The following is a 16,626-nucleotide window of genomic DNA, read 5'->3' on the forward strand; positions in this document are numbered from 1 at the left end:
AACTGCTTGTGAGTCGGGTGCGATATGGGATTCGCAGCCTTCCCGCATCTCACCAATGTGAACTGACACTCACACTGCTGTTTATATAAGGCTGGTAATTGCTTGTTACCTTTTTTTTTATTAGCTGTTTATACTTTCAATAATTTATTGTGCATATAACTGAAAGGACAACATGAGCTGCTCGAGAAGCACTTCTGCTGGATGACTCAGACATCTACTATATTATTTTGATATGCAATTCATGCAATTAGCTTGTTTTTATTATCTAGAAAGCTTTTCATGTGCTCCTCTTGTGAACTCTAATGGATCTTGGTGTACATTAACACAGAACATTGTAACTGGGACTTACAGCACACAAGAAATTATACTACACAGATGTTTTTATTCATACAAAATAGGTTATGCATACATAATAAGCAATTACACACAATAAATACAAATGCCAGATGAGTCATAGGTGTAGATTACATTTGTTTGACCACTTAAATCTGGTTTATATATAAAAATGATATAATATAAAAAAAATGATATAAATGATATAACTCATTTATGTTATTCCATTTCCTCTGGACCAATCATGAAAGAATGATATAATATTTAAATATCCTTCACCATAGGTAATTCATTGGTTCTTTCTTTAAAACGGAGTTAAACTGGGGTATCTGAGCACCAAAAACAGAAAATGCTAGTTTATTCTTTTTTTTTTTAATATTTAAAGCAAACTCCCCCATCCATCCATGTCTTCGTGCTTTATTTTGTTTAGAAATTACTCCCCCCTAGCAACTCTAGTGGCAGCCATCCTGTTTAAATATACTTTGTATATAATGTACATTTGTACATGGAGAATTTTGCACATTGAAAAATGACGCTACACGGGAGCCCTAGAACTGTTGTAGCAAAATGGGATGGGGGGGGGTAATCGGGGAGTTTTAATGGGGTGACACCCCATCTCCACAATCAACTTAAAGGAAACCTGACATGAGAGAATTGTGCTGACTTCGTTCTGAAAATGCTATTTTCCAGATTGACTCTGGATGAATATTTCCAAACCAGTGGAAGCTGGTGCTCGATAATTGGGGGGGGGGGGGGGGTGTCGGCCTCAAAACAATTTGGGGTAATCAGGGCCCCTCCATACGGCCAGCCAGCCGGCCTGCCTCCTTACCTTCTCAGCCCTCTTCCTGATTGGCTGGGAGGAGAATCTGTGTGACAGTAGCGTATATTTTTTCGCTATTGCCATACAACTGGGTGCGCTCAGGGCGCAGTGTTCTATACCCCAAGCCCAGCCTTTTTTGAAGCCTATTAGAGCCTCTGGCTCTAATCACATGCTTCAAAAAAACAAAAATCCCCTATTGGAATCCATGTGTCCGGCGCCCTGCATGTAGATTAGAGGGCCGGATGCTGGGATAGGGGGGCGGCACCCCTGTGTCCCTAATGGACGGACCACCACTGTTCCAAACTGACCTGGAATTAACAATTAAAGACTAAATTCCTGGTCTGCGAGGGACTCAGAAATCAGCATTAAAACCAGAAAACAAGCATCTTTTGGAAGAATGATTAGTAGGGGGAAGCGCCACCCCCACCCCTGCCACGTGTTTTGGGCTATCCACTCCCCAGAAGGTGTCAGGTTAGAGAGCAATGGGAGATCAGCAAACATCACTTTGCTGATCCCCCTGGCTAGTATGAACCTGGAAGCGCTCAACTCTGAGTACTTCTCGGTTCATAGCTGTCAACCCTGGTTGCTCTGGTTGGGCAAGAAGCTGACTGAGCACAATATGTGCATAGCATTACAGAAGTGACATTAGGGATCTTGTCAGCCTCCTTGTGATAGCAATAAGTTATGTTTAAAAAAAGTTTAATAAACAAATAAAAACCTACCAGTTTTTTTTAAGCCCCTCCAACCATTATACACTGTTAACACTAAACTCCTACATTAATTTTACCTGTTTACCTACAGCCTCCTAAAGGCACATTTTACACAGCATCTCTGAGCTCCAGAAGACAGGGGGTGGGGATCTGATGTCACACACTGCACAGGAGAGCTGAGTGTAAACAGAGACCAGAGTGGAAGGAAGGGACCCGCCCTCTCTTCACAGATCATTGGGAAACACTCACAGCTGAGACTGTCAATCGTGTGCTTTGTGCTGGAGGGGGAGGTGGGGGCAGGGTTGTCCCACGTGATTCTGTGGTGTCAGGAGTGACTCTTGCAGATAGTAGAGGGAAGAAATAGCAGATAGAAATCACAAGGAATTTTGGATTGAGATTAGTACACACCGTAGAGGGAAATGCTTTGTTCTTGTTTCATTTCTGAGGTTTACAACCACTTTAAAGGAATCACCTATGGGTAATTTTGGGTACAGTAATATTTTTGCAGTTTTAATGGGCTGCACAGTTTTGACACTTGATATAAATGATATATATTTACTAAAATAACTTCATCTTTAATATTTTACAGAAATATTGGGTATTATATTGTGTTTGTGTGCTCTAAAAGTAAAGTGAATTCATTTTTTACTGGAAATAAAGTTTTGATAAACAGAAGCACAAATATAGTGTGACAACAAAACTGCAACTGCCACCATTTTATTCTACAGCATCTCTACTTTCTGAAAATATATAATGTTTTGGCGGTTTTTACTATTCGGCCCAAAATGGGCATTTTACCATGTGTGCAAAACAATGAAAACTTGGTCCACGTAGCAAAAGGGCTAAAGTGGAACTTCAGCCAGATTTTGTTTTCTTTAGGTTTTGTACATTGAACTGAAAAAAATACATTTGATGAAATTTGCTTGACATTTGCTGAACATTTTTAAAAATGCTGACGTGCCAAATCATCACATTTGATAATGAAGATGCAATTACTGCTTTTAACAAAGGTTCAGCACTTCTTTTTAGGCTTTTAAAAAGGTGATGGTCATTTAAAAAATAAATTTACACGACTTAGGAATTTCTTCTGTAACTTTTTTAGGTACCTTTTTTAACCACTTGCCGACCGCCTTAACGTACGTCATGATTTTGATGTTAAATACTAGGGTGATGGCAGCTGGCTTTCGGATAAGTGATCCGGGAGGCAGATTCACCATGGGATTACTTTTATAGGCGGCAGGAGGGGTGCTCCTCCCGCCGCTTCCTGGTCCTTTCCAAGCTTATTGGTAAGCCCAGAACTAACCTGATGCTGCCGACGGCTAGGTAGGAAGCCGAGTGAGGGCAAAATAGCCCCCACTTGGCTCTATGCCCTTGGAGGATTGGAGGGACCTCCAATGTTACTTCCCGGTTCTCCGGCTTAAATACTTTTTTTTTTTTTTTTAAGTCAAAGTGTTTTTTCTTTTTTCTTTCGCTTTTAAAGGTAATTAAGAGATCTGGGGTCTCTTTGACCCTAGCTCTCTCAACAAAGAGGACCTGTCATGCCTATTTCTATTACAAGGGCTGTTTACATTTCTTGTAATAGGAATAAAAGTGATTTTAACAAAAGGGACAGTGTAAAGATAAAAAATAGAAAGTAAAATAATATAATATAATAAAAAATATAATAAAAAGCGCCCCATCCCTCTGCATTTGCACGCAGAAACAAATGCATGTCATGCCCGCATATGCAAACAATGTTTAAACCACACATGTGAGGTAATGTCACGATTGTTAGAGTGAGAGCAATTATTCCAGTGCAGGACCTCCTCTGTAATTCTAAATTGGTAGCCTGTAAAACTTTTTAAAGTGTCGCCTATGGAGATTTTTAAGTACCGTAGTTTGTCACCATTCCACGAGCGTGCGCAATTTTAAAGCATGCCATGTTAGGTATCTATTTACTAACATCATCCTTCACATTATACAAAATAATTGGGCTAACTTTACTGTTTTTTGTTTAACCACTTCCCGCCCGCCCTATAGGCGATTGACGGCGGGAAAGTGGTTGCATTATCCTGACCGGATGTCATATGACGGCGGCAGGATAATGCGGTCTGCCTCACCGCATCTCCGATCTCGGTAAAGAGCCTACTGACGTAGGCTCTTTACCATGTGACCAGCTGTGTCCAATCACAGCTGGTCACATAGTACATAGGAAGACCCGGTGATTAGCTTTCCTTAGATCGTGCCTGACAGGCACGAGTAGAGGAGAGCCGATCTGCGACTCTCCTGATGGGGGGGGGGGTCTGCACTGGTAATCAAATCATTGATTACCAGTGCAGACCCTTGGGGGGGTGCCACTAGAACCACCAGGGATGCCCACCCATGACTGCAGGGATGACCACCCATGACCCCAGGAATGCCCACCATGGCCAGCAGGGATGGCAATTAGGGCTCAAAAGAGCCCGCCTGTGCCCTCCCCATCAGTGCTGCCCACCAGTGCCCATCATTGCCATCTATCAGTGCCGCCCACCAGTGCCCATTATTGCCCACCAGTGCTGCCTATCAGTGCCCATTAGTGCCCATCAGTGCCACCCATCAGTGCCGCCTATCAGTGCCCATCAGTGCCACCTATCAGTGTCCATCAATGCGGCCTATCAGTGCCCAGCAGTGCCACCTATCAGTGCCCACCAATGCTGCATATCAGTGCTACCTATCAGTGCCATATATCAGTGCCCATCAGTGCTACCTATCAGTGCTGTCTATCAGTGCCGCATATTAGTGCCACCCCATCAGTGCCTCCTCATCAGTGCCTGTCAGTGCAGCCTCATCAGTGCTCATCAGTGCAGGAAAAAACGTATCTATTTACAAAATTGTATAACATAAACAAAAAAAACGTTTTTGGTTTTTTTCAAACCTTTCGGTCTTTTTTTATTTGTTTAGCAAAAAAGAAAAAACCCTGAGGTGATCAAATACCACCAAAAGAAAGCTCTATTTGTGGGGAAAAAATTACATCAATTTGGTTTAGGTACAGTGTTGCATGACCGCGCAATTGTCATTCAAAATGCAACAGCGCTAAAATCTGAAAATTGGCCTGGGCAGGAAGGGGTGAAAGTGCCCTGTATTGAAGTGGTTAATTCATTAAAGTGTATTTTTTCCCAAAAAATTGCGTTTGAAAGACCACTGTGCAAATACAGTGTGACAGAAAATCTTGTAACGCCATTTTATTCTCTAGGGTCTCTGCTAAAAAATATATATATATAATACTGATTTTTACTTGTAAACAGCAAATGTCAGAAAAAGGCCTGGTCTTTAAGTGGTTCAGACTGCTTATGTTGTACTTTTGGTCTTCTTTGGAACTTCCCTCAATGGTGGGTGGTCAACAACGATAGAGAGAGTGTTTCTGATATGATGTCAGCAATGCTTTCGGCATCATTACATTGCATTTAGAGCCCCATGGTGATACCCCTCAGGAAAGGGGGGCATCATTTAATCTGGAAGACTGAGGACATCTTGTAATGAAGAAGAGGTACTGTGGGGGACAGCGCTGAAGAGGAGGGAATCATTGCTTCCAGAAGTGCTTTTTTATTTTAAACAATGATTGGGGCTCCTTAAAAAATATCCAAAGGTGGGCTTTAAGGAAAACATTGTAGTATAAGCTAAACAAATGTACTCACAAAAATGCATTATGTATCTCCAGCATGTTTGCTGTGTCATTTACTGGAAGTGACCCCCCAGTTTTACTGTTGTGAAAAGCAATTGACATGCCTACTTAAAAGATATCACACTCTATAAGATAAATCCACCTTAAACTGGCATATTAACTTCTATTAAAGGCTGATATTTAAATAATAATGTTTTGTTTGATAAGTATTTATTAAAGAAATGGATTATCTGGGAATGGTGACCAGTAACAAGCATCGATTACAACCCTTACAAGTAAAATTCAAAAACCCTTTAGCTACAGTTTTGAATAATGCTTTATCATCTTCCAGTAATGCAGCTTCCTCTTGTGATTGCAGATGATGGAAAACTGTCCTTTGAAGAATTCAAGGCTTACTTTGCTGATGGAATCCTAAGTGCCGAGGAGCTGAGCGAGCTTTTTCACAAAATCGACACCCACAAAACTGAGTAAGAGACATGTTCACCATCTTATATAATGAACCCAAGAAAGAGTAGCTTGCTTACTGCACATTTTATGAGACTCAGGATTGATTGTAGGTCAGATATAACTAAATAAAACTTTTAGGTGGCTGCATATTGATTTTAGTGGTTACAAGTTTAAACAATTTCTCCTGAATATTTACTGTATATACAACAATATATACCAGGACCAGAAAACAATAATTGTACATCTGTTATTTTTTATTTTTTATTATACAGTGAGCAGACACTTAGGGCCGGATTTAAAGAAACTGCAGCTTCAAACATCTATGACGTGTTTCAGTTTCGCCGCGTTCAAATCAATTAACTGGCGCTGCGGCGAATTGGCGAGTAAAACAGCAATAATGAATTCCGCCGTCAGCGGGATTCACTTACGATCGCGGCTTCGCCAATTCGCAAACTTATGTCTTCCTGCTTATAGCAGTTTCACATAGCGATGTGGGCTAGTGGATTAGTGCACACATCACATGTCTGTAATTCATCTCCCTCTGCTGTAGGTTCGAGGCTTACCATCTCCACCTACTTTTTTTATTTTCTTTTTTTGTTTATATTGCTAAAATGGAACGGATTACATCATATATATTGCTAAATAATGTTACACTCAGAAGCGCTTGCAAGCTTACACCATTTTAAGTGTTTTTTTGATCTTGTCTGTGTGTCGAATCGATCTTATGAAGGAAAGTACCAAAGGCAAGTGACCAAACCCCTACCCTACTTCAGGGCAAGATGAAACCTCACAATTTTACCATGGTCTTCTTCCCACATTCCATACAATGTTTAGTTCTTTAGCTATATGTGCTTTTTAGCCTTAACACACTCCCTTTTTTCCACCATACAGCTTTATTCTGCACAATAGCTAAGTGCTTTGCAACTTCACTGCAGTTCACAACGTCATGGGTTCAAATCACATCACTACACTTGGGATCTCTTTTCACTCTCATTTTTTTAAACAGTTTTTTTAAACTATCTTGAATTTGGGGGGGGAGGGGGGTGTCCTACCCAAATTTCAAGCACATCAATGGAAACAACACAATTTTGATTTTATGAGTGTGGTCCTAGTTTTATCGAGATGCAATTCTTTACATATTTACCATGGTTCTTACAATTTCTTGACCAATAAACATAGGTGTCTGATATTGGACTCTCTCCATATTTCAACAACACAGGCCCTCATAGTCCAACACTACATTTGCCTCACACCTCAACACAACACTGTCACATCCCTACTCTACATTACAACCCCTCACATCACCAGTACAAGCAGCATGCAAAGTGCAAAACTCCGGCCTTGGCAGCTTAATGGGCCATACACTAACAATTTGTCTAGACTTTTTCCTGTAGACTTAACCAAACCATATAATAGAAGCTCAAACCTCAACACTTTCAATTTGGATGCAATCAGGCAGGCCCTTGCACTACATAGAAAATGTCAATCGGAAGGATAAAGTCTTCTCTAAATCTTACAGTGTGGATGGCCCTTTTGTCTGTAGGCACCCACACAAAACAAAAAAACACATGTTCAATTCTAATGTATTTATTTATTTGAGAATGACAGCAGAAGGAGGGATGCAGCAAAAGAATATTGTCACTCTCCAGTCCGTGTGCCTTTACAGCGCCAGACCACGATCTTTGCTCCATGGCTACGGGATTCTGATGTCTTCCACAACTTCCGGCAGAGTTCAGAATCCATTCTGCACCTCTACCAGCTCATAGGGGACAGGCATGGCAAGGTTGCTGGGCAGCTTCCAAGCCACTTTCGAAGTTCCAGGGTGTTCATGTTGGTCATTGGCCATGTGCCTTACCAAATATCCACTGACCACAAAAGAAAATGAGTGGAGTCCATCAAGGTGGGTTTCTACCACCTACACCCGCAAGCAGTACCACTCCTGGAAAAATAAAACAAAGGATAAGACATTTCATTATGAAAATCACATCTTAATGCCTGTTTGCTTCATTCTGAACTTCATTTAATTTCGACATCACGAGTGAAATAACACATTTTATGCCAACTTACACAAACCAGAAATCATTAATGTAAACATTTGAATACACACCTGTGACGCCAGACAGCCCATCACCACAGGCTTCCCATGGTACGTGCCATGATTCCAAGATGTTGATGTTCTGGAAAATTACAACACCATAAGATACCAAGCAGCCGTTCATGTTATCAATAACTACACAGGTGGCATAGACACAAATAAACACCTGCCAGCTCTTCTCAGCCCTTTACACTATTCACAATACCAACATGTTTATGGTTAGAGGTGCATGTTTTTGCTCAAGTAACACAATTTTACCAATGTTGACTACACTTTATCTACAATGGCAAGTGTCATTGGCAGATGATAATCACCCTCTGTCTCCCTGTGAGTGGCACCTCTGCTAACTAGCTAATTAATACACATGCCCTATCTTGACCGGTTACAGTACTTACATGTAAAGTGGCTAGCAACCAGGGTATTCCGGGTGGCCATACCGGCAGCGGTGCTCCGCCGCCTGGGGGCCGCCGGCTGACGGACCTCTGGCTCCCTCTCCTCCGTCAGCTCCCAAGAATCATCCCGGGCAACGCACATGTTGTGCAACACGCAGCACGCCAGGATGATCTTGGAAGCCTTTGTAGGAGAGTACAGGAGTTCACCCCCAGGCCGGGCCAAGCAGAGAAACCGGGACTTGAGAAGACCTATGGTCAACTCAATGATACTCCGGCTTCTCCGCAAGGCCCTGTTGTAATTCCTCTCTGCTGGGCCCTGGGGGTACCTGATTGGAGCCATCAGCCACGTCAGCTGCGGGTAACCAGCATCCCCTGAAAAATAAGAAAAATATACATTAGTTATTCATATCATGTGACTTTAGATGACTCCTCAAAATGGGAGACAATTAGGCATTTTACTAAACAACCTGCTCGTCTGTTTGCAAAAAATCATATGAAACATCTCAACTCTGTCTAACTGCCTAAATCACTAATACAAATGGGAAAAAGGACACACAAAGTGGTGGGTTTCTCTTGCAAGTTACAACTTGGCCCCTATTCTGTTCCTATTACATTAGCCTAGGTCTTACTTCTGGAATATATCTGCAACTAGAGTGAGGAAACCAATATTGACTCACTTATGCAAAGTACTTTGGGGATATGGCAATACCATTGGAATCATTTGTAGGTTTTCTTTGGGTGGCTAGAGGACACCATTTACACATTGGTTAACCACCTTCATTGGACTCAAAGACAACTTTGCAAATCTTTCTTTTGTGAGCTGCTAAGCTGCTGATCTGGTTGTGTGTGAACAGCCTGACAACTAATAACACATCCATTTTAGGTAGGCTTTGCTTAAATCAGGGTGTACACCGATGTAGCTTATTCCTATGTCTATGTAATCTTACAGTTTATGTTGTTAAGACAAAATACTTTACCAATAAGCCACCCTTCGGGCATTTGTCCACTTTCAAACACCTCGTACAGAGTACTTGTTCTTAACATACTGGAATCATGGCACGACCCTGGGTGACCAGTGTTGACACTCATGATGCGCTGTTTGGCGTCACACACTAATTGGACGTTCACAGAGTGGTACTGCTTGCGGTTCCGGTATTCACTTTCGTGGCTCCTTGGGGGCCTAATGGCTATGTGGGTGCCATCGATTGCCCCTAGGATTTGCGGCATGTGTGCCCGCCGGTAGAAACCCAACTTGACTTCATTCCACTCATTTTCATTCTGTGGCCAGTGGATAAAATTGGGCACTATATCCACTATGGCATTAATGACCAACATGAACACCCTTGAAACTGTGGGCTGGCTAATGCCCATGATACTTCCCGAAGTGGCTTGGAAGCTGCCACGCCCTAAAATATACAAAGTGGCCAGCAATCTGGCCATGCCGGGCACCGCATGGCCGCGCTGTGTGTCCGGGTCAATTTTCTCTGCTATGAGCTGGTAGAGGTGTAGAATAGTTCCTCGCTCGAGCCGGAACTTCCTCCTGACATCAGAATCCCGCAGCTTGTCCAAATAGATCCTTGGAGCAAAAATGCGTGGCTGGCGAGGTAAGGGCACACGGACTGGAGGTGCTGCTGCTGAAGGTGCTGCTGCTGCTGCTGCTGCAGCTTCCCCACCTTCTGCTGCCTCCTGTGCCAGGGCCTCCTCAAACAAGGCACCAATAAATGCCAGCATTGCACCATCTAATGCGTCTGGGATATCGTCCTCCATTTTGAACGCGCAAATTCGCGAATGCGCAGATATATATAGAAACGGCCGCTAATTATCACACCTGTGAGCCAGCTATAAAAGGAGCACATGGCCAATATGGCTGCTGGATGTTATAGATCGATGTTTCTTATGTGCTAGCAAGACCCTGTGACCCACAACCTACATTATCTGGAGGTAAGACAATTGTATCTCTCTCTCCCAAAAAAAAGGAAGGAGACAATTTGTACTTATCTTGGGTGTGCTTAAGTTGTCTATGGTGAATCCCCTCCAACCCACAATAGCTTGGGAACCCCTCAAGTGTCTTTTAATCATTGGCAGTTGGCCCCATGTGCATGTGGTTTGGACATGTGTTTTCTCATGTTTGTTAAAGGTGTGCAGTCTAGATTTGGCATCTAAACCTGCCCCCTTACCTTCCCAGCTTCCAAAGACACCATTTTTGCTTTCCTGATAACTGTAATTTATTATGTGCACGTATGTAGGTCATGCGATTTCTCATGTATGTTTAATGTTTGCAGCCTCCTTTTGCCTATAAAGGATTACACCACCACCACCACCACCACCACCACTGTGTTTGTGACATTAGGTAAGTGTTTGGAGGGCCTCGTGTGATTTGTACCCCTATGCGTTTTCTTATGTGTTTTTTTTTTTACATTTCTTTGCAGCCTCTTCTGCTCTTTAACACCACCACCACCACCACCACCACCACTGTGTTTGTGCCATTAGGTAAGTGTTTGGAGGGCCTCGTGTGATTTGTACCCCTATGAGTTTTCTTATGTGTATTTTTTGTACATTTCTTTGCAGCCTCTTCTGCTCTTTGCCACCACCACCACCACCACCACCACTACTGTGTTTGTGCCATTAGGTAAGTGTTTGGAGGGCCTCGTGTGATTTGTACCCCTATGAGTTTTCTTATGTGTTTTTTTTTTACATTTCTTTGCAGCCTCTTCTGCTCTTTGCCACCACCACCACCACCACCACCACTACTGTGTTTGTGCCATTAGGTAAGTGTTTGGAGGGCCTCGTGTGATTTGTACCCCTATGCGTTTTCTTATGTGTTTTTTTTTTACATTTCTTTGCAGCCTCTTCTGCTCTTTAACACCACCACCACCACCACCACCACTACTGTGTTTGTGCCATTAGGTAAGTGTTTGGAGGGCCTCGTGTGATTTGTACCCCTATGCGTTTTCTTATGTGTTTTTTTTTTACATTTCTTTGCAGCCTCTTCTGCTCTTTAACACCACCACCACCACCACCACCACCACCACCACCACCACCACCACCACTGTGTTTGTGCCATTAGGTAAGTGTTTGGAGGGCCTCGTGTGATTTGTACCCCTATGCGTTTTCTTATGTGTTTTTTTTGTACATTTCTTTGCAACCTCTTCTGCTTTTTTTGCCACCACCACCACCACCACCACCGTGTTTGTGCCATTAGGTAAGTGTTTGGAGGGCCTCGTGTGATTTGTACCCCTATGCGTTTTCTTATGTGTTTTTTTTTTACATTTCTTTGCAGCCTCTTCTGCTCTTTAACACCACCACCACCACCACCACCACCACCACCACCACCACCACCACCACCACTGTGTTTGTGCCATTAGGTAAGTGTTTGGAGGGCCTCGTGTGATTTGTACCCCTATGCGTTTTCTTATGTGTTTTTTTTGTACATTTCTTTGCAACCTCTTCTGCTTTTTTTGCCACCACCACCACCACCACCGTGTTTGTGCCATTAGGTAAGTGTTTGGAGGGCCTCGTGTGATTTGTACCCATATGCGTTTTCTTATGTGTTTTTTTTTTTTCCTTTTCTTTGCAGCCTCTTCTGCTCTTTGCCCACTACTACCACCACCACCACGACCAAGTCTGTTTGTGCCATTAGGTAAGTGTGTTCTGTAACTGTTCACTAATTATACTGTATATGAAGAGCAATCTGCAAATCCTGTTTTTTCTGTTTTCTCTTTTGTCATTTCAGATTTAGGAGTTTGGGGCTCTTTGCTGCTGCTGGACAGCCAGATTCTCTGCCCACCTCGTGCTCCCATGGCCCCACCCACTGGAAGGATGAGAAGGGCCAGGGGGGCCAGGGGGGCCAGGGGGGCCAGGGGGGCCAGGGGGGGCAGGGGGGGCAGGGTGGGCAGATCGTCTGGCTCTGGTGTGAGGGAGGCTCCAGCTGTATCCATGAGGGAGTCCACCATCCCCATCCCGGAGGAGGAAGCCGGGGGAGGTGTTAACACACCAAGTGGACAAGCTGGCTCTTCTGACAGTAGTCCTGGAGAGGGTCCGTCCACCAGAGTCAGCTTGTCCACATTAACCCGGCTTCCCCGTTTCACCCACAATCAGTGCTGTGCCCTGGTCCACGCCTATATGGCCAGATATCAGGCGATACATGGGACCAGGGCCGCGTCTTACTCAGTAACAGAGAAGAACAGATTGTGGGATGAAATCCGGGATGCTGTAAATGCACTGGGTGAAGCACCTCGCCACCGTGACAGTGTGCGGAAGAAGGTCAACGACATCTGTGGGTCCGTTCGGAAGAAGCTAATTGCATGGGCTGCGGAGGGTCTTTATGACCGTCAAGGTCGGCTGGATGAACGTGCACGAAGTTCTCTCTGGGATTATCAATTACCTTTCTTGAACATCATAGGACCCGATACCATCTTTACCAGAGAGGACTTAGATTCGGATGCTTTGCACCGAGGTAGGATATTATCTTGGATGTCAATTGTGTGAGTTGTTTGGAAAAGATTAACTACTATCCTATGTGTGACATTAAGAGAATGTGATACTTGCCCTTCCAATTGTCCTTTTTTTGTTTTCCCCAACCTGCAATTTGTTCATCTGTAGCACGGATCTCAGCCCCTCCACAGCCCATGCAGCTTGGCGAACCAGACGGACTCACAGGTGTTGACATCAGTGCTGACCCTCCTCCTGGTAGGTCCAATATCATACTGTGCCAAACAATGTAGATGTTTTTTTTTGGCCAAGATAGCTCATATTGCTATGTCCTTTACAGAAGATCCGCAGCAGGGAACACACCCAGTGCAGCTAGGCCTGGAGGAAGGTGTTGGTATGTCTAGTCAAATAATGTTTTTTTGAATCTTATTAACCCCATTAACACACATGTTTTTTCTTAGGAAAGAGTGTTGCCTTTTAGATGTTTACCCTGCAAAACACAGTTGACAGCATTAATGGGTGCCGTCATTAGTAGGCAGACCAAGCCTTCTTAACCTTTGGGAGGGTTTAGCAAGTGTCCTATGAGCCCAGGAAAGCACTTTAGAATGTTTGGCCTCAATGCTTCATTCATGAAGCTAGGAGGGCAATCTGGCCATAATCATTACTGACTAAGGTTATGTACTAAACATGTTTTTTTTTTTTTTTTTTAAAAGAACATCAGGCCCCTCTTGACGTTGCAGCTGGAGTTGGATCAGGAGCTGGCGACGATTCTGCATCCAGTGCTGTGGTATGTGATATAAGGGAACAAGGTGCACATGTAACATTTCAATGGTAGCATTGATTTTGGACTAGATGTGGCTTACATTGTGTGTGTTAAATTAGTGCTATGACATTCTGACGATGCACCAGCACAACAAGAGTTCTATCTTGAACATCAGGGAATTATGTTATAATTTGGTGTGCCACTAATGTTCCAAAAACATCCAGGATCTTTAAAGTCCGGCCCGTCTTTGATTTTCCAGGTCCAAATTCATGGGTATCGTTTGGTTGGGTTGTCCTCTAGCCGATTGATGGCAAGATTTTAGACAACATACGTAGATGTATAAAGTCATTGGTGTAGTAACAGATTTACCAAAAGCATAAACAACCTACCACACCAGGGTTAATTGGGAACACCTTCATGTTGAATCTTTTTTGCCTTTGTCATATTAGTCCTACCAATATAATATGTACCCATTATCAGAAGTGTTGCTAGCTTGGATAATCTTACAATGAACAAGTACTCATTAGAAGCACATCAAACTTTTCAACGTTCTGCTTGGGGTGTTAAGTTGTCAAACTAATCTGAAATATTTAGTCATGATGTTTGATAATGATTTGGTCTATTTCTTCTGCTTTCAGGTAGCCTTAGATGCAGAGGGATTGTCACCTACCCAACTTCGTCCATCTATGCTGGATGTAGCCGAGAGGCTGCTTGATGAGTATCAGGTCCAAAATGAGTTAAGGAGGCGTACTCAGCAATCTACTGAGGCAGTACGTCTGCTCGGGCTCATACAGGAATCTGTAGCAACAATGGTACAGGTTCACCAGGATATGTTACAGGTTCAACAGGATATGCGTAACAGCTTGGTAAGTTTAGCAGACCAGCATCAACGGGATCGGCAAAGTGTTGACACTCAGGTGCTGGCCACACGCCAATGCCTGTTTGGATCTGAAGATGCCCCATTGGCAGAGCCCTCCCAAACATCTCACTCACCTGCCACTGCAGGTTGTGGTAGTGGGAGGGTAATGCCAGTGTTGGCCACTTGTCAGGCAGCTGGGGATGGGACAATTCCTCCTGTAGCCACTCCTAGCACTTCACACTCCGTTCGGACTCCCACACCCCTCAATGAGCAATCCTCCTGCACAACCTCAATGCGCACTGGTTCCACAGTACCCCTTCCACCTGACTACATTCCCTCCACACCTTTATCACTTCACTCCTCCCCAGGCCGTTCTTCTTTTTTGTCACCAATGCGACATGTCGTTTGCCCCCGCACCGTGGACCACAACAACCAATCAACCACCACTCCCCACACATCTTCACAACCCTTGCACCACCAGCAGCATCAAATAGCCTTGGAGCAGCAACGATCCCATCTCATGGTAATGGCACACGTTACCCAAATTCTTAGGCTGAGCACAGAGCAGATGGGACTATTGGCACAAGATCTTCAGTCTGGGACATTTCCAGGGTTCAACACCCTGCATCAGCAGCAGCCTCAGACACGGGATCTGATTCTAATGGGCCACTTTACCAGAACTCTAAGGCTAACCCCAGAGCAGATGGGACTATTGGCCCACCATTTGATGGCAGGAACCTTTCCATTGCTCACCACACTGCTTCAGTCACCACCACCACCACCAACTTAATTTCTATTTTTTTTTTTTTTTTTGGTTTTGTTAATGATTGTTACATTGGCCAATTTGTGGGGCCATTTTTTTTTTAAATTTGAGGGTGGCACAATATGATTTCTTATAGTGCTTTTTTTGGGGATGAAATAAAATTTTATGCAAAATGATTAGTTTGTGTTTGCTCTTTGGTTTTTTAGGAGTGTTGGTGGCCAAGTAATGGCCCTGGTTAATGTAGGCATTTATACACACGTGCTTCTCGATCTCCAAACATATGATTTCATGTAAATTTAGATAACTCAATGTTCACATAACGACCCAAGAAAAGGTCTCCCTTCAAATGTAGCTTCAAAACAAGTCTCAAGGCTAACATAAACCAAAGCCAACATACTAACAATTACAGACCACACCACTCAAGTAAACAAATACAACACAAAAGACATTCGATGTGTACACCAAAAAGAAAACTTGGGTAATAAAATAAATGTTTTAATAACACATGTGGGTGTCTACCAACTGTAGCGTACAAAAAATATATTACAATATATAATAGAATGAACTAAATTGCCAATGTAACATTTGTGTTGCAAAGAGCAACATACTTAAATTTAATTTAGATAAACATTTTAAACATTTTTTATGTTTTGACATCATTTTTTGGAAGGTTTTCACAAAAACAATTCTTTTTTGTAAACATTTGTGGTTTTGTCGGTTGCCATAAAAACAACAAGGCTTTTTTGTAAACATTTGTGGTTTAGTTTGTTACCAAAAACAACAAGGCTTTTTTGTAAACATTTTTGGTTTTGTCCGTTGCCATAAAAACAACAAGGCTTTTTTGTAAACATTTGTGGTTTTGTCCGTTGCCATAAAAACAACAAGGCTTTTTTGTAAACATTTGTGGTTTAGTTTGTTACCAAAAACAACAAGGCTTTTTTGTAAACATTTGTGGTTTTGTCCGTTGCCATAAAAACAACAAGGCTTTTTTGTAAACATTTGTGGTTTTGTCCGTTGCCATAAAAACAACAAGGCTTTTTTGTAAACATTTGTGGTTTTGTCGGTTGCCATAAAAACAACAAGGCTTTTTTGTAAACATTTGTGGTTTAGTTTGTTACCAAAAACAACAAGGCTTTTTTGTAAACATTTTTGGTTTTGTCCGTTGCCATAAAAACAACAAGGCTTTTTTGTAAACATTTGTGGTTTTGTCGGTTGCCATAAAAACAACAAGGCTTTTTTGTAAACATTTGTGGTTTAGTTTGTTACCAAAAACAACAAGGCTTTTTTGTAAACATTTGTGGTTTTGTCCGTTGCCATAAAAACAACAAGGCTTTTTTGTAAACATTTGTGGTTTTGTCCGTTGCCATAAAAAC

At 42.8% G+C, this 16,626-nt stretch overlaps 1 protein-coding gene across 1 annotated transcript in view; it reads left to right on the forward strand.

The window, feature by feature from the left end:
- NECAB1 (N-terminal EF-hand calcium binding protein 1) overlaps positions 1-16,626 on the forward strand; it is a 356,712-nt gene that overhangs the window by 32,533 nt on the left and 307,553 nt on the right. Inside the window, exon 3 of the mRNA XM_082258437.1 lies at positions 5,862-5,970. Coding sequence (XP_082114563.1) covers positions 5,862-5,970 — 109 coding nt within the window. The remainder of the gene's footprint in view (positions 1-5,861; positions 5,971-16,626) is intronic.

Source organism: Pelophylax lessonae, assembly GCF_965119305.1.
Source record: "Pelophylax lessonae genome assembly, chromosome: 5".
NCBI lineage: Eukaryota > Metazoa > Chordata > Amphibia > Anura > Ranidae > Pelophylax > Pelophylax lessonae.